The sequence below is a fragment of the Falco cherrug genome, chromosome 1 (assembly GCF_023634085.1).
Source record: "Falco cherrug isolate bFalChe1 chromosome 1, bFalChe1.pri, whole genome shotgun sequence".
Taxonomy (NCBI): domain Eukaryota; kingdom Metazoa; phylum Chordata; class Aves; order Falconiformes; family Falconidae; genus Falco; species Falco cherrug.
This window is the reverse complement of record NC_073697.1, coordinates 20,322,609-20,340,502: the sequence shown is the minus strand read 5'-3', so window position 1 is coordinate 20,340,502 and position 17,894 is coordinate 20,322,609. Positions and strand designations below refer to the sequence as shown.

Below are 17,894 nucleotides of genomic sequence, written 5' to 3'. Positions count from 1 at the left end.
GAAACAGATTCAACTCTGATCACATGGAAATCACCATCCTCGAGCTGGCCGTAGCTGGATGCTTCAAAAACCAGCTGAGCCAGGAGATGCCATTTGGGACACTTGAGGAAATGCCTCGTAGTTTTTCTTTTTTTAATCAGAGACCACATACCAGTGCTTCTCTCCTTCACAGCCATCTCGACCCATGTGACTCAGCGGTGAGTGTCAAAACCAAACAAACAGCGAGTCCCCAGCGACCTCTGGTACAATGCTCAGTTGTTCTCTTGTACCTCTGCTTGCGAGGGGGTGGCAGCGGCAGGGGAAGAAGGGATGTGCTGGAGCACTGGGTGGCAGCCAGCTGCCGGCTGGCCCCCTGCACCGAGCTCCACCACTTCCCTTGGCCACTCGGGCACGGGCTGGCCTGGGTCCTTTCTGTCATACCTGCTCATCCTCCTAAGCCCGTACAAAATCCCCAGGGTGGCTGGACGTCGCTCCTGGAGAGGGCAAGCATCACCAAACAGGTGAGCGCTACCGGCTCTGCCAGAGGAAAATCTCATGCCCAACTCAGGGAAGTGACTTTTTTCCATAGTCTCAGTAGGGGTTGAGCCCCAGCAGGAGAAATAAGGTAAGGCAGAGAAATCTTAGTTTGCACAACTCCAGGCCATTTAAGATAACCAACCCTGAATGCCACGCAGCTCCACAAGTGTTTCATTGCAAGTTCTGGAGGTGTTTTATAATGGAGAGTAATTATTATCCTCTTGTTACAAGCAATAAAAGTGGGGCAGCGACTTTCCTTGTTCAAGGAAATCCCAATATAATCCCTTCCTTTAATCATAAAACAATAGCTACTTTCCTCAGCCAAGTCATTCTGCCTTCAGCACAGCTCTCTGAGTGTATGGTACTGTCTCTCCACAATGAATTGCAGCACAGGGATTAGTGGGGAGGAACATAACGAACAATTACAAATTACAACCAACACAAGCACGTTGGTAGAGTTTCCCACTGTTTCTCTGGAATACTTCTGAATGACATTATGAGCAAGTGCCCTTGCCAAAACCCACGAGGGACAGGGATAACTGAAGCATCAGGGTATGATAAAGAGCAGGAACAGAACCAGGGTCCATGCATCCTGCAATCACATCCTCAAACTGCCGGGGCTTACAGCTGGAGGTCAGAAAGACCTTTGGAAAACACCAAAATATAAAACCAAAGTCATTAACTGCATTAGCTACTGAAGGAGTTAAAGTTGCTTGAGCCATTCCTAGGCCTGGGGAACACCACTCGGCTGGCAGCTGCCTGCGGCCAGCAACGTGTTTGTTAAAGGGGAGAAAATCAAGGGCTCACACAGGGCCGGGAGCTGCGGGGGAAGCAGCGACAGCGAAGGGGCTCCGGGTCACCGGCACAACTTGCAGGGCAGCCGCGGGGGGAAGCCGAGCCGCCGGCAGCTCTGGTGTCAACCAGAATGCTCACGTTCTGTGGAAAGCTGTGCTGTGAGTGTGCTGGAATCGCTTATGCACTTCTTCCCTTCTGCTTTTTGGTAGGTGATTAAAAAAAGGAAATCTGCTGGCTACTTTGAAACCCTTTTCAGTGCACGGAGGCCGATTCCCTAAGCTTCCATCAGCCACACAGTTTTCTTCAGCGTCGGGAACACCACCACACGTGTACGCAGGATTACAAACCACAGCCAGCCCCAGCACATTAGTATTCCTACCCACTTCCATACCTCTGCGCACAGTTTTCCTGCAACAGCTACTCAGAAATTCTCATTTGCAATTTTACCATATCTTCCCTTTCACTGCCTAGGGTTCCTCAGTGCTTCCAGGCTAACCAGTAACGACCGGTGATGCCTGCGATAGCAAGGAGAGTAACAGCAGCAGCTCTCCAGAAAGCCCTCTGGCAGCTGGAAGAATGGGTAACAACCCCTGTTAGGGTGCTCACGCCCAGGAGGTGATTCTCCGACCCCCAGGGAAGTGACCGCATCTCTGCGCTGCTGCCAGGACCATGTCCCGCAGTGGCAGTGGATATCTTGGAGCAAAGACAGAGCAACATGAACTCAAACAGAAACTCTAGAGGCATCTGGCACCAACTCCAATTGTAAGTTGGATTCTAGTTTTTTTCCATCCAGGAACACCCATAGTTAACTAGATATGGGACAAGAAGAAAAGATAATTTATATGAACAGAGGGAAAAAAGTTATTTCTCTTTTATTCTGTTTTCCTTTATTTTTTAAGTCTTACCCTGGTGTTGCTTTTAGTTACACCTGAATCATGTAACCCAAATCCTCAGCTAACTTCAAAAAAACTATGACTTAAAAAAAAACTGTAACTTTTTCTACCGAATTAAGTCTAGCCCATATTAGTTATGACGACAGTAATACATGTTACACTGATAGGTGACCGCCCAGACTTTCCAATTCCTTAATCACCATCAGAATCCATTTTTTTCTGATTGAGCTTACTGTCCAAAAACACATTGACTTTTAATATTAACTGCCCTCAGCTTTAAAGGCATGCAAAAGAAATGTCAGGCCTTAAAAGTCCTTAATGAACCCTCCAGGTGCTCTCTGATAATGATTTGTTACGTATCACGGCAATTCACAGATGCTGTGTCTCGTTTTCCCTAGTTTGAAGAGGGTTGCTGAAAATATGTAAACAATTGTCAAGTGTTTGAAAATGGAAAGTATCAAATGTAGTGCTAAAGATATTGCTATTTACATATTTCTACCAGTGTGCTCAGCATTAGAGCTGGCAGACCTCAGCCACAGTTACAGCCGCCAAGACTTGCCAAGACCCCGTGTGGGTATTGTCCCCCATGCTGGTCCGCACTGTCCTAGAAAGCAGCACACACAATTTCTTAGTCACACCATTAGCTCTGGTGGCTTCCTCAGAGGCTGCGGTGGCCGAGAGCCAATGACGGCCCATTGCAAGTGAACCACATCACAGGGAGGATGACCAGCCTCACCACTTCTCCTGCGTGTCACTCCGAAAATCACCGCTTTCGCATGCTCACTTCTGTACGCTACGTGGATAGTGATGAGGAAAAGCAGGAACACTCACACTGGCTACGTTTTGCCTACCACCACTTATTTCCTTAACATCCTGCTTTAAGAAAGACACAGATTCCCATAGAGGGCCACTCAGTAAATTAATGAAAATTGTTAGTGGGCGGTATTAGCTGCCCAGAATTTCTCGATGCAGCTACCTGAGGTAATCCCCTGTGGTGCCTGACACTTCCCACTGCCTCCAGAGAAAATCCAAACGTCTGCTTCACCCAACAGCCCGACCTTCCCACAGCGCGGTGGGTGAGATTCACCCTGCCCAGATCCCTGCGTGGAGGCTGCGGCCCCCATTTCCTTCCTAACCCTCCCGCCAGTCACTGGGACAAATGACAGCAGCAAGCCCGCCCCATGCCTGCGAGGGAGTGCGGACCCTCACTGGAGGAGAGCGCCCAGGTGGTGCTGGGGTGGCTCCTGGGGTTACTCAAGGCTCTCACAGAAATGGACGAAAGATTCGGGACAAGCACGGCCGGATGCTGGAGGAGCCATGGCCGTAACGCAGCCCGCATCCTGAGCCGCTCGGCGGGCACTGCTCACGCAGCACCACTGGACCTCCCCAGGGCTAAGGAGCCATTCGATGGAGAAGGGATTCGTCTCCAAAGGGCAAAATGGTACGTGCCCAGAGAGACAGTGAAGCATGGCCACGAGGAGCCAGCATGTGCATCTCTCTGAAGAGGTTACAAGACACTACAAATCCAACCACAGCTCGCCAGCCACCAGTCCATCATACCAAGGCAGGATAGGAGCATGTTTGGGAGCTGCCAGTCTTCAAGGTGGCCTTCTAACACTTCTTGGGTTTTCTAAGCAGTGGACTTGTGCTTGACTAAGCTGAAAAGTCTTTCCCAAGGGGAAAAAGATAGGCGCTCTGAAGGGACGTACCCTAAGAGTTTCAAACCTGCCAGGGTCAACTGCAGAGCTGTGATAAGCGGTCTCCGAAATCAGATTATTGAAGGGGTCGGTTTTAGCTCCACTCTACTGCTGGGCCAGTGTTTATTTGTCCAGGCTGGCAGGCAAAAGGCTAGTCCTTCATCTAGTTACTGCGAACAACAGTGGACAGGCAGGTAGGTCAGGCTGTCATGGGTGAGCGAACATCCAAACAACCCCAGAACCTTCAAGCCTTCTGATGGTAACCATACATCCTTGGCTGACAGAAGGGGAAAGACGACGGAGGGGAAAGACGACGGAGGGGAAAGACGACGGAGGGGAAAGACGACGGAGGGGAAAGACGACGGAGGGGAAAGACGACGGAGGGGAAAGACGACGGAGGGGAAAGACGACGGAGGGGAAAGACGACGGAGGGGAAAGACGACGGAGGGGAAAGACGACGGAGGGGAAAGACGACGGAGGGGAAAGACGACGGAGGGGAAAGACGACGGAGGGGAAAGACGACGGAGGGGAAAGACGACGGAGGGGAAAGACGACGGAGGGGAAAGACGACGGAGGGGAAAGACGACGGAGGGGAAAGACGACGGAGGGGAAAGACGACGGAGGGGAAAGACGACGGAGGGGAAAGACGACGGAGGGGAAAGACGACGGAGGGGAAAGACGACGGAGGGGAAAGACGACGGAGGGGAAAGACGACGGAGGGGAAAGACGACGGAGGGGAAAGACGACGGAGGGGAAAGACGACGGAGGGGAAAGACGACGGAGGGGAAAGACGACGGAGGGGAAAGACGACGGAGGGGAAAGACGACGGAGGGGAAAGACGACGGAGGGGAAAGACGACGGAGGGGAAAGACGACGGAGGGGAAAGACGACGGAGGGGAAAGACGACGGAGGGGAAAGACGACGGAGGGGAAAGACGACGGAGGGGAAAGACGACGGAGGGGAAAGACGACGGAGGGGAAAGACGACGGAGGGGAAAGACGACGGAGGGGAAAGACGACGGAGGGGAAAGACGACGGAGGGGAAAGACGACGGAGGGGAAAGACGACGGAGGGGAAAGACGACGGAGGGGAAAGACGACGGAGGGGAAAGACGACGGAGGGGAAAGAACAATTTCTGCATTCAGAGATGGCTGAAACACGTGCCAAGGACATTTCCTTTCCCAAAGAGAGAAGACGTGGTGAGAGCTGTGGTGCGAGACCCAGTGCTGCCTTCCAGAGGTGTCCCTTTGCTAGTGACTGGGAATGGCTCCGAGATCCTTGGATGAAAGTTACTGCTAAAGGACCATAAGTGTCATATCAACATCACCATTAATACTGCATTGTAAAAACCAAAAAGCTACAAATCAAAAAAAAAAAGTATCTGTTCTTTGGTGCTTTGACCCCTCAAGGCATTTCAGCAGGCCCAAAAGGTCTGGGCTGGAGCCGGGCAGGGGGCTCTGCCTGCGGGGACGATGCCCCCAGCTCCAGCCTCTCTCCCCACGTGCACATTTCACTGAGGGCTGCGAGCCAGTGTCTGCAGAGTCCCTGGGTGAAGAAAACCACGCCAAGCCCATCGTGCCGAGTGGGGACAGCCATGAAGCCAGTGAGCAAAAGGCTGAGACCAAAGCATGTTTTGTCCAACTGGAAGTAAATCTCACGTTATGTGACATGTATGAATTTTGCATTTTCTCATTAAAGTCCTAATTGCCTGGATCTTATAAATGCTTTGCAACTGCTTTATTTTAAATGAGTGGGAATTAGGATGTGCTCCGTAAATTAACATAGCACATGTCGTTCCCTGAGCCTGCTGCCCTGCTATCACACACTTGCAAGAGATGTCTTATACTCTCGCTTTAAAATGCCTGCTTAATGAAAATGTTAAATTCAGTTAGACTTGTTCACATGATGAGAAAGGGTCTTTAAACCTACTTATTTTCCCTAGTATGATTTTTTTTCAACTATTGTACTATAACAGGATTATAAAAGTTTTAATTGACTAACGTTAAATCTTCCCTGCAAAATTGTACCTTTAATGCCCCCTAGGACTATTAGGTTTTTATTCATTATTTCTCATTATTGAAAAATGAGTTTGAGAGAGACCCTAGGGTCTTCCCCAAATAAGGATAAGATCCTATTAGTCCTACAAATCATACTCAAGTAAGTAATTCTTACCCAGGAGAAAAACCCCAAAGGGAATAGCCAAAGGAAGAGAAAGGGGACTAGAAATCGTTAACACTGCTCACTGATGTTTTCCTTCGCATCCAGAGACCAGCTGGCAGCTCCGAGACACTTGGCTTTCCCACACCATCATCATCCCGATCTGTAAACTGCTTGATTTGCATCAGGTTTCTGGATTTCAAAATGCTGAGACACGTTTAGACTGTTTGACTATAAACAAATTAGCAGTAAATCTGCCACACCTAAACAAAGTAGCAAGAGAGGGAAAGAGAGTGCGCTCACGTCTTCACAATATTCTGGTTGCTTTGTAAAAACCATCCACCCTGTTTAACAATCCCTGCTGATGCGTGTGAAGAACCTGTGATGCCGTCGCGCCTCCCACCCATCTCCCCACCAGCCTCTGCAGCAGGAGCAGCAGCTGGTCTAGCGCTGCTCTATTTTGGTACTGAGCAAGTTAAAATTGAGAAAGATAAAAAGCATCATTTTTCTCACACCCTAATAAAGTTTCAAACCCTTTAAGGTTCCTTTTCCTTAAATTTAAAATAAAAAGAAATACGCTCAATTAGGCAAACAATGCCTTTCCCCTGTAAATCACAGGGGAAGTGTTGGACTCGGTGGTGTGTCACGTTGTGAGCGTGCGAGGGTCACGCTGGAGGGGCACTCATATCCGGACCCGTGGAGGGGAGAATGAAGTAGGAGCGATAAATTATTGCCTTTTGTTTTTCAGAATTCCAGGTGCTCGCAATAAGTACCCACTGCTTCTTATCTCAGCTGTCACGCGAGCAACAAACATCTCTCCAACTACTGAATTTAATTACCCTAAAACCAGAGCGGTCCCGATTCAGGCCAAAAGCTTAACAACCCTGGGTGATCTTGGGCAATCTGAGAAATGCTGACAACGCTGCAGTTACCTGTGCACTCGCCCCCGCCCCGGTGGAATGACACAGCCCAGTGGAAGACACTCGGCGCAGGATTCACCTGCATCCCTCTGGTAGCTCAAGTCTATTTTCCTTTAGTGAAGCAGTTGTGGACTGGGGGCTGGGTTCTCAGACCACTCATAAGGCCAATTTCTCGAACAGCATTTAAAACCCACCCTGTAAAATGTCCCCCAGAAGACTGGCACGTTTTTGGTGAAGTTACAGTATCAGCTATCTCGCACATGGACCAACAATGATGACACTTCGCCTGCTTCTGACGTGTCCCGCACAACTGATGGGCTCCCCAGTGTGCAATCAAAGCCATCTACGCAGTCACGAGATTTTTCCGCTGGTTCCTGTTACAGCTCTGTGTTAACATTTATCTTTCTCCCATTCAGTGGGTGTCCTCACATACTGCAAAGGAGAAAATTAATTCTGAAAGAACAGACTTCTTTTTAATATTTACTCTCTCACTCCCTCTTAATTTATTTCCAGCTTTAAGTACATTCTCCTGGAGTTATGATTTATTACCCTGACCCATTTCCTGATTTAAGGGAAAACACTTCCTCTCTTAATGACATCTTGTTAAAGTTTTCAAACATAACATCTCCTCAGCCTTCAAAGCTCCTTCCATCCGTCCATAAGTATTAGCTTATTTGAGCCTTCTTGAGCAGAAACTATCCCTGTTTGATATAATGAAGATTTTTGTCACCGAAGTGGTGTATCCTCAGTCACGACGTAAAACAAAGAGTGGGGAACACAGCTTCTGCACTCTGCCTTTTCTCCAAGGCGATGCTCACTCACTGCACCGCCTGTTAGTTAGCAAAGCTCAAGCAGTTACTCAAGTCCCTTCTCACTGGTCTTACCCAAGACACCATCTGTCCTTCAACATAATTCTGATTTACTCTCCTTTCGCTCCCGCCTGTACAGTCAGTGATGCCAACACAGAGAGATCAACAGCATTCAGTATCACACCGGGTTCTCCGCAAACGTTAGTCTCACAGAAGCCTCGTATTCCAAACACGTATCTCTTGATATACAATCAGTCAAGGTTATCACCCTCGATGCTGGGCATTCCCACCAGTATGCGCACCCTTTTGTAAGGGCTTGCAAACTTGTTTTCTTACGGAAGGAGCACGCCCTTCTCCCCTTCAATCAGGACTACCCTTCTCCTCTGCAGTTCATAATCAAAAGAGAGGAAGAGAGCAAAACCTCCCCCGTTATTTCAACTCTCACGAGCGGTTGAACTGGTAGCCCAGAGCAGCTATATAGTCTTCCACGTTAATAACATCAGCCCCTTTGAATGCACTGAACGAGAAACGTGCAGTTTTCATTAGACTGGCCTTAATGCAGAAAACGTGCACATTCAGCAAGGTCGAATGGAAACCTGCCATCTCTGGTGTGTCCATCCGTACAAATTAGTAAATCTGCCTCCCGCGAAAGCAAACCGGGGACTGAAAAGATAAATATCCACTTAGTAAAATAAAACAAAACCAGCTCCAGAAAGATGCAAGACCCTGAAGGAGGATTGAAATAGCCCCTTGAAAACAGTGAAGTAATGGGCTTACAGTTTTATTATTCGTATAAAGTTTAGTGACTTCAAAATGAACGCGAAGCCAAACAAGACTTGTTATCCCACTAAAATCTGTGCTGTAACCGAAGCCAGTACCCAGATGTTCTGTGGTAAAATCCGCCGCTTTGCTGCGTAAAAGCGCCACATACCCTGATGTACAGTCCTGGTTTGCCTTTATCCAAACCTACTTAGATTCTGGATTATTTTTCTAGCAATCTTTTAAACTGCCATGGGAAGCATAAAAGGTGGTCTCCTACAAAACTGTTTGGTACCAGCTTGAAATGTAACCATTTGAAGAAATAAATCAGGATTTCTATATAATAAACTGTTCATTACCGGCCTTTCAGACCATAAAGCACAGAAGAAAAAGCAGAGTCTGAGTTTAATAAACATCTCATCTTTTTATATATATTAAGGCCAAAGACCCTAGTACACTTCAGAGAAGAATGCCTAACGAACAGGCTTCATCCAGCCCTACCAAAGCTGCAGGACGGGGAGCATAAGACAACTACGTGGCTGGAGGCTTGAAACCACCTTGCACAGCCAAGGTGAGCCCCTGCTCCCCCGGCCCCGTTAACCCACCCACCGCCAGCTTCAGCTCTCAGGGCATCTCCCCAGAGCGGGGTCTATGCCTTCATTTTCAGGGACTTCTAAGGAGGACAAAGCGCATCTGAAGATGCCATTTCTGCCCCTACGTGCAGTTTCGGTTGCAAGCCAGGATGCTTCGGGGCAGCCCGGGCTGGGCTCTCGTGGAGCCAGCTGAGAGCAGCGTGGTACCAAAGGAGGGCCAGGGCTCCAAGGAGCAGGTCGTGGGGCAAGCGGAGCGGCGGCACCGACCCTGCCCGCACTGCCGCATCCCCAGCCCAGCTTGCGGGAGGGGAGGCACGCTGGAACAACCGCGGCAGATGGACCAGAGCTGCGTGCCGGGAGCTTTAAACGTCAGATGAACGCCGAGTATGTGGTGAAGGCATTCGAGCCGAACAGGGAAGGCAACACAGGCGTTACGTGATTTTGAACAGCTTGCTTGACAGTTTGCACCATATTGTATTTATAAACATTGGGGAAACCTAAATGCTTTTCCTTGGTGTTTCCGAAATAGTCATCCACAACAAAACAGGCACGCAGGGCGATCCTGTGCAGCTCTGCCTCACCTCTGTGACAATCTTCTTAAAATTAAAAAGGGCCTGTATAATCTCTGCGGGACCAGCACCCCACACGGTGTTCAAATTCCCTCTCAAACTGCGCATCTGATCTCCAAACCCCAAACTTCCCCGGGGGGCTGGGGTATGAGGTAACACACTGGCTGATGACGCCAGCAGCACATCACATGCATGCCAGGTGTGGCTCATGCCAGGGAGCAGCCAGCATCTCTCACAGGCACTGCAGAGCACAGCATGTCTGTGCACTGTGCCACCTCACTGGCAGGGCTGCGATGACACTCTGTAGCACCCACCCTCCACAGCAGAAAAATCAATGGGTTTTCTGTCTGGGGCCACGCAGAAACAAGGCCAGCGTGATGCACCCGCAGTTCTCATCGCAGAAACGTAACAAGGCTAAAGGAATTTTTCAGACATATGATAAAGCTCTTTCAAATTAGGGGGGGCTCATTATCTGCTGACACAGAAAGTCAGTCCCCAAGGAACAGGTAATCACTCTCCTTGCAACAGGACAAAACACAGCCACAGGACCCCAAATACATGCCTACAGTACCCACACGTGGTGCACTGCTGCACGTTCCTGCTTCATGACATTTCTAATGGTCAAACTAGAACATAAAATCTCTCGGTGTTTTAAAATGTCCTCTCCTCCTTCAAATATTAACAAGTTTTACATTCTAAACGTTACTCTAAGTATTCCCAGAGATTTTTAGTGGTACCAGAAAGCTGACCTCGGCAGCTCTCCTCTCGCAGGTATGCATTTTGCTATGAGGTTGGAGAGCGAGGCTGGGAGGATGAGGCATTCCTGACAAGAAGCAATCTGAAATGCCATTCCTAAAATAGCTAAGAATCAGCGATTTTCAAAGTAGGCTGAACAGAATCACGAAGTTTTTCCCCCTGCTCCCTTACAGCACGGCCAAGGGTGCTGACGACGTCTAACACCCAAGCGCTATTTTTACGGAAACCAGGTTACGGCCAAGCCAGCAGTGCCTTGCCGGGGTCACTGGCGTATAAATCACTCACTGCCAACCGCCCAGGGAGGAATTCACCCTCAAATCGCTCTCACCTCTTCCAGTTCTACACAGACACAACTCTACCAGCTTGACCAAGTATAAAATCGGAGCACCTAGGCTGGGAACCAGCTGTAAGACAGTGCTAGACGAGGCTGCCAACGCAGCCTGACTGTAGGATGCTCCAGCAGAGCACTGGTGCCACACTTGTGTCACAGGCATCTGCTCGCAAACAGCCAGCCAGGCCAGGGAGAGCGGCGGATTTACGCTGGGGACCTCGCCTCCTCTCTGAGCTCACCTCCTGCAGCTCAGGCAAGCCACCAGAACAGTAATACTGTTTAAGTGTTTTAATTAAAGATTGTAACTAGATGCTAACCAGATCCGTTGGTGGGGAGGGCAAGTCCAAGGGACGCTACAAGCTTTGCCAGCCGCTCTCTGAAACCACCCTTGCAGAGGCTGCCTTGCCCACAGAAACGTCCACCGGGATGATTTCCAGAGCAGCCCTGGGCAGCGCGGCACAGACAGGATCACGCTCATCCCTGGCACCAAGCTCACCGGTCCCGGGAATCGGGGCGTGTTACCACCCAAGCTTTAAATACAGCCAGAACAAAAACGTTCAGAGAGTCACCACTTTTCAAAAACCTGCACTAGCCTTTAACTGTGAAGGTTTAAATCCATGAAAGTTCTATCTGCAAGTGATTAAACAATGCGTCGGAGCCATTGTCTCTGTGCTGTCGAAATAAAAACATGACCCGAGCTGCGCCTAGCAAATCTCAGCACTTACAGCCCAGCGCTGAGTTTTCCATCTACTTCTCTTTGGTAGCCGCTTTGGTGGGTTTTTCTCTTTTCCGACCGCAAACAAGGTAGGATGCTGGCGGGGCCGGAGCCGTTGCCTGCCTGGCACCCAGCCGCCGGAGAACGAGCCAGGGCTCCCGGCGGCAGCCCAAGCTGCGGGGCACCGGCCGCCGCGGGCTGAGAGCAGGGACCGGGGGGGGGGGAGAAGCCCCAAAGCTGCCAGGGGCGAGAGGGGACCGGGAGGGGGCGAGGTCCGGCCGGCTGCATCCCGCGGCAGCGGCGGAGCGCGGTGCCGGCCGGCGACTCGGCGCTGCAGCCGCGGCTGGAGGGACCGCGCCGGGCTGGCCGCTCGCTGCACCCGGGGGTCCCGCAGCCGGGGTGGGGGTCCAGCCAGCCCGACGGCAAGCAGCAGCGGGGGGCTGCGCGGCGGCCCCGCTCCCCGGCCCGGTGGCTTACCTTGCGGCGTCCAGTCCCGTCTCGTCCTGTCCCGTCCCGTCCCTCCCGCGGAGGCGGGGGGGGGGGGAGGGAAGCTTTTTTTTTTTTGTTTAGGGGGGTGGGTGTTTACCTAACACCCGGCTCCGGCGGGGACAGGCTGCAGCAGGGACTGTGTCACGCACGTCCCTTCGCGCTTTATAACCCCTTCCCTTCCCCACCCCTCCCCGCGGACAAAAAAAAAAAAAAAAAAAAAAAAAAGGAAAAACAATAAAACGCGGGGAGAAGCAGCCGGGAGCCCCCCCCAGGCCCCCTGCGCCGCCCGGGGCGAGGGCACGGCCCCGGCCTCGCCTCCCGGCAGGAGCGGCGCGGCGCTGAGCGCCGGCAAAAGTTTGCCGGAGGGGCGCGGAGCGGCGCGGAGCGGCGGCGCGTCTCGCTGCTGCCGCCGGGGCGGGCGGGCAGGGGGTGCCCCGCGGGTGCGGCCGCCCCGCCCCGCCACCGCGCCGCTCCGCGCAGGGGCGGGCCCGCGGGGAGCCCCGCGCTGCCCCCGGCCCCGGGGGTCCCCGCCCCGCGCTGCCCCCGTCCCCGGCCCGGCCGCCCGGCTTTGTGCCGCGCCCGCCGCCGCCGCGCCGCGCTGCGAGCAGCCGCTCACCATCCATCTTGGGAGCGTTACCCTGCCCCGCGGCCGGGACGGGGCGGCTGGGGGGGCAGCGGGCGGAGTTGGGGGCAGCGCGCCCGCTCCTCCTTTGCCCGCAGCCGCTGCTTGGAGGGGATGGGGCGGCGGGAATGCTGCCTAACATCCCTGCGGCGGCGGGAGAGCGGTCAAGGATGCGGGAGAAATGGGATTTATTAAGCCCTCCTGCAAGTTAGCAAATGCGTCTCGCAGCCGCGTACGCGACCCCTTGCCAACCTCCCTCGCTCGGTTTTGATCAGAGGCAGCTTTCGTCGGCGTTTTCCTATTACCTGCAAGCTGCAACGAAAAGGCAGAAAGGACCCTTTGCCATTCAAAAACCATACCCTCTCCCCTTTTCTTTCTCTTTTGGCACATCAGTCATAAAACCGTCAAGTGCTACTTAAGCATTAAACAAGTTACTACCAACGGCAGCTGATGGGCAATTTCCCTGAAGGTAATCCTTCCTTCCCCACTGCTTCAACAGACTGGGAGGGCAAAAATAAAATAAAACCTCCTTCCTTGACAAGCCTGCCGCACCGATCTGACAGCGAAGCCTCAGCGGAGGGATGCAAATCGTCATATTCTGTAGGGTGAAGACACAGCCCCCAAAAGAGCTCATGTCTTCAGGGACACGTAGCTGTCCAGACCTCTGCGAATTGCCATTAGTTACTGCCACTTACCTCCCGCTCCCTTAACTCACAGAGCAGCTGGGTCGCTCGCCGCAAGCCAGCGAGCACTTCACCCAAGGGTCTGCTCAAAAATTAAATTTAAGTTCACTGAAAACCCCACACCATTAAGAAAAGAAGTCCCATGGGAATCCCCACCCGGTTATCCTTCTGTTTTCATATCGCTGTTTTTACATATTCACAACTCTATTTATCGTTTTCAAATAGGCTCAAGGGCAGGAGTTTGGGGAAGGGAGGAAAGACACAGAAGTTTAGAATTAATTTATGCATGTTTAAGGAGAACCTAAAAATACCTGGTATGCGCACACAGCATCCCGACTTCTTCCTTTCTAGAAGATCGTTCACCTCCAACTGCAACACCTCAATAAAAAATAAAAAAATCTCAGCAAACTACACGTGCTCCTCTTCTGCTGCAGAAGACACAATCATCCGAAACAGGGAGAATCTGCCTAATTAAGAAAGCCAAAATTAGCAAAGAAAACCCAGTGCATTCTGACTAGTTTTTCCCCGAGCCTTTGGAGTGTGCAGAGCCAGCAGGGAGGGATGGGCTCAGGTGAAGGCAGGCAGCTACCTTCGGGTATGACTCGTGGCACAACAGTATTCTGTAGAGCCTGCAAAAATGGCTGGCTCCCGTTTGAGGTCATTAGAGGTAAAATATTGCTACCCAGCCAAAGAGCTCTTGAGACTGTGCGCTTCACACACAGGCAAACCGATTATTTTTAACCCGAGGACAGTTTTAGTGCTATTGTTCTTAGAGGGTATTACTGTTTGTGATTTCAGGGGAAGCAAGATGACATCCCGGGGATATTATTTACTGAGGTATGTGAACACCGACTCCTCCGCACACAGATAACTCTTCTTTCGGATGCTTGCAGCTCCACCTCTATCACAACTGTAAATCTCTATCGTGATTTAAAGCGTAGCACAGATTGACTCCCAGCCAGAGGAAGTTAAAACACTTTCAGAACAAGATTCACTGTTCTCAAAATTTATAAGGTACAAAAATATTAAACACAGGTATGGAAGGTGGATTTCAAGTGCTGAAAATTACGTGAATGCCTGGAAGGTACTAGGGCAGCCAGTTAAATGGAAACCAAACAACGAAAGCCCAAAATACAGAAAATTCTTGTGGGTAGGTGATCCCTTTTAAATGCATTTAACTGTCCCAGGTACTACCCCAGCACCTAGGAAACTGGCATTGCAATGCTACCCCCTGCACCCAGAGATGACTTGTGTTCGTACAGTCTTTGCAGGAACAGGTCCCAGGCGTGGCAGCGTGCAACACCCAGGGTGACAAGTCTGACTCTAAAACGCTGTTCCTTATGCCAATGCGGCAAAACTGAGAAACCGAAGGGGAGAAGACCAGCAAACCTCTAAATGACTTGGTTCTAGGCACTCATCTTCTCCTTCCACCCTCTCAAAGGCTTCCAGGGAATGGAGTTTTACCAGCAAAAATGGGTGCAATTTCAAAAGCTACACGCTAAATACTGGTGAGAACCAAACTATTCATTCCCATGCAGTCCCAATCTTTGTCTGTAGCTGTGGATGATTTTACTTGGGGGCTGAAACCCTTTTGACATAAGTGAGCAAATACATATCCAAAATTTGGAACATATGTAATTGATTCACAAATGTGAGTGTAAACTGTCTGGGTAACAATTGCACTGTTCACGGTTTCACCACACTGGCAGACCCTATTTAGAGCAGAGGAATAGGTGCTACCAGAAAACAAGATGCGTGTTATATATTATGGAGAAAAAGAGGAGGAAATGTTTAATAAGCTAAACAGTGAATAAATCTGAATAATAAATCCTTCTGAAACAAAAATGGAAATGGGCAATTGGATATTCTAGGAGGAGAGAAAGAGGGATAATTCATCATATAAATAATTCATTGCAAATTTGAGCACCCAATGCTGCTGTGCATTTGGTGCGGAGGACAGATGACACTCTGTGTGCTTGCATGTGTGTGTTTAATTGCATGTATATATAATTTTTTTCACCCAATTATCTGGTTCTTGTATGTGATGCAGATCTGAGGATTTGTTATCAGTAAACCATCAATTAATATTTGCTGCTAGGTAAATGGTATCGTTATTTATTAATCTCAGAAACAGAGATGCTAAACTGGACTTAACAATCAATTATGCCTTGTAGACCATGATAGGTTTTAGTTATGCAGCACCACACAGTGCTCACTCTCTCAGAAGAGGAACTGGCTGGGCAGCAGGGGCCTCGAGAGGCATCCAGGAAGCATCTGGCTCAGTAGCTGCTGCTGAGGAACACATGCATGCCCAGGTGGAGTCCAAGCAGCGACAGCATGCAGGTAAGCGATAAACCCAAAATTATTTCCTGCAAGCACAGAGATGATGCTCCTGCTTTCAGTAGAAACGCTGATGTTGCTTATTGGGTCTTGCTTGCCTGAGGCTGAGCCACAGGTTTCATCTGAGTACGTTTTTCTTCTGCCTGTTAGGCTGCAAGCGGGTGCTGCTTGAAGCAGTGACCTGCATGAGAGGTGACAGCCTTTCAGGGCTAGGCAAAGCACAAGCCTACAAGAACATCTTCCCCGCGCGCACTGCAGCTTCACCAAGCATAGCCCAGGCAGGCAGGCAAGGGGCACTGCGCCCAACGCACTTCCACTGAAAACCCGGAGCTACTGCAACCCGCAGCGGGATGGTTTGAGCATCCTGCAAGCATTCTGCTGGCTCCCTTCTAGCCTCAGTTACAGCTTCTTGTTCCAATAAGGGACATTTTCTTTACCCTATCTTGAGAAAAATCAAAAGCAGGTGCCGCAGTTGGTGTGCAGCTTGTGATTTAACCCAATATTCCTCCTGCATTACTTAAAAGTGCTGGTGGGAGAAGGATAAAACAAGACACCACAACAGCAGGGAGTGGTTAATACCATTTCACTACGCCCTGTTACGTGCCCTCTAGGCCTTACCCAGCTGTGGTGTAAACTGAGGCATTGCCACTGACCCCAAGAAATTACACATTTGGGTTGCCTTTAACTCATTACTTGCCTATTTTATCCAATTACGTTTTATTTATTAAGCTAATCTTTAAACTCTCTTGGTGTTGACTGTTTTACACCTCCAGTGTATTCTTTTTAATCCTACTGTTTTATGAACTAATTAACAAGACTTTTTGCTCCAACAGCCCAAAAATAAAAACACAAATCTAAAATATATACACTACTGTAGCACTTGTTTTATTTCGCCAAATTTGATATAATATTATAAAACCAGATTAGAGATGAACAAATTCACTGTAAAATCTCAAATCTGGGTGTGAAAAATAATGACAAGCAAAGCTCTCATGCTCCAAGCGTTATTTCTTAATCATAACTTTATTCTACTGAGAAATGAAAAAGGATACTACTTTGCATAATTTAAATAATCTAATCTACTTTCTAGATAAAACTGTTAACAAACCATTGATTGAATCTCAAGTGTGCCATAGACCCCTTAAACTCTGATGCAAAATATCTGTTCCTCTAATTAAAGCAAATGAACTTAATAAAGGAGAATGGTATGATAATTAGACGTATTATGAAGTTCGATCTAGAACACACTCCCTTTCATTCTTATGTGACTAGGTGTTCCTATAGATACAGCCCAGATCTAGGTTCTCATTATATTGCTGTCTTCAAAGAAGAATTTTTTGACATGTCGCCGCAAAGTATTTATTCAAGTCACTATTTTTGACCACAGTATTACATGCTCAGACAACGGAGCGACAAATTCTTCCCTTGGCAATAAGAATCAGCCGTTCAAAAACGGTACCTAAAACTAAACAATAACTTTTTTTTTTTTTTGGCATTTAATGCTTCACGTGCCCTGAAGTTCAGCTATACATACAGCTTCTGCACACGTCTGGACAAAGAGGACATTCTGCTCCTCGTAAAACCTCAGTGCCAAAGTACTAATTGCAATGTTTAGGGCCAATTTGAGAACTCTAAGTGCTTACCTGTGGAATACAAAAGATTGTAATGTCCGTGGCAGAGAACTAGAACCAATTTGAAGAGCTGATTTTGGGTTTATCTGATGGCAACTGACTGAGAAGGATTTGCTTGCACCCAGGACAGACCAGGGGAGCTTGCAGTGTCCTAATTCCCTCCAAGCCACTGAAAAATCCATGGCATCAACCTCCTTTTCCTCTTCTTCTCCTTTCTCCCTCAAGGTGATGACCAGCCTTCAATATCCTCAGCTCCCACTTCAAGATTGAGACTTCTTCCCTTCTGGTTAACTAATTACAAGAAGAAAAGAAGATATTACAAACTCTGCTCAGCAGAAACACCCAAATCACCCTCATGACATTTTTCCCTTTGGACTTTCCCAGATGATGCCAAGCTGAGTGTAACAGGAAGATGCTCACAATTCTTAGTATTCTTGTACATCTACATTGTTTATGCACATATTTGCCCATAACGTTGCTGTCTGCAGTAAGCATCACGCTCTCTTGACAGAATAGCCGTGAGTAAGCGCTGACCCATGCCACTGAGTGTATTTAATCAGCAGATACCCGTGATCCCTAGGAAATCAGAGTACGCGATTTATTTAATAGAAACCACTGAG

General features: G+C 49.4%; 1 protein-coding gene across 4 annotated transcripts in view; it reads right to left on the bottom strand.

The window, feature by feature from the left end:
- NDNF (neuron derived neurotrophic factor) overlaps window positions 1–17,894 on the bottom strand; it is a 42,175-nt gene that overhangs the window by 11,842 nt on the left and 12,439 nt on the right. Inside the window, exons 5-7 of one of the 4 annotated variants that reach the window (XM_055719944.1) lie at window positions 17,695–17,850; window positions 17,287–17,565; window positions 13,615–13,681 (exon numbers count right to left, since the gene is read on the bottom strand). In XM_055719944.1, the coding sequence (XP_055575919.1) occupies window positions 13,615–13,634 (20 nt within the window). In that variant the 5' untranslated portion in view covers window positions 13,635–13,681; window positions 17,287–17,565; window positions 17,695–17,850. Of the gene's footprint in view, window positions 1–11,986; window positions 12,184–13,614; window positions 13,987–17,286; window positions 17,566–17,694; window positions 17,851–17,894 lie in introns of those variants that run through there. The other 3 variants (XM_055719952.1, XM_005433768.3, XM_055719960.1) reach the window with 3 other exon arrangements.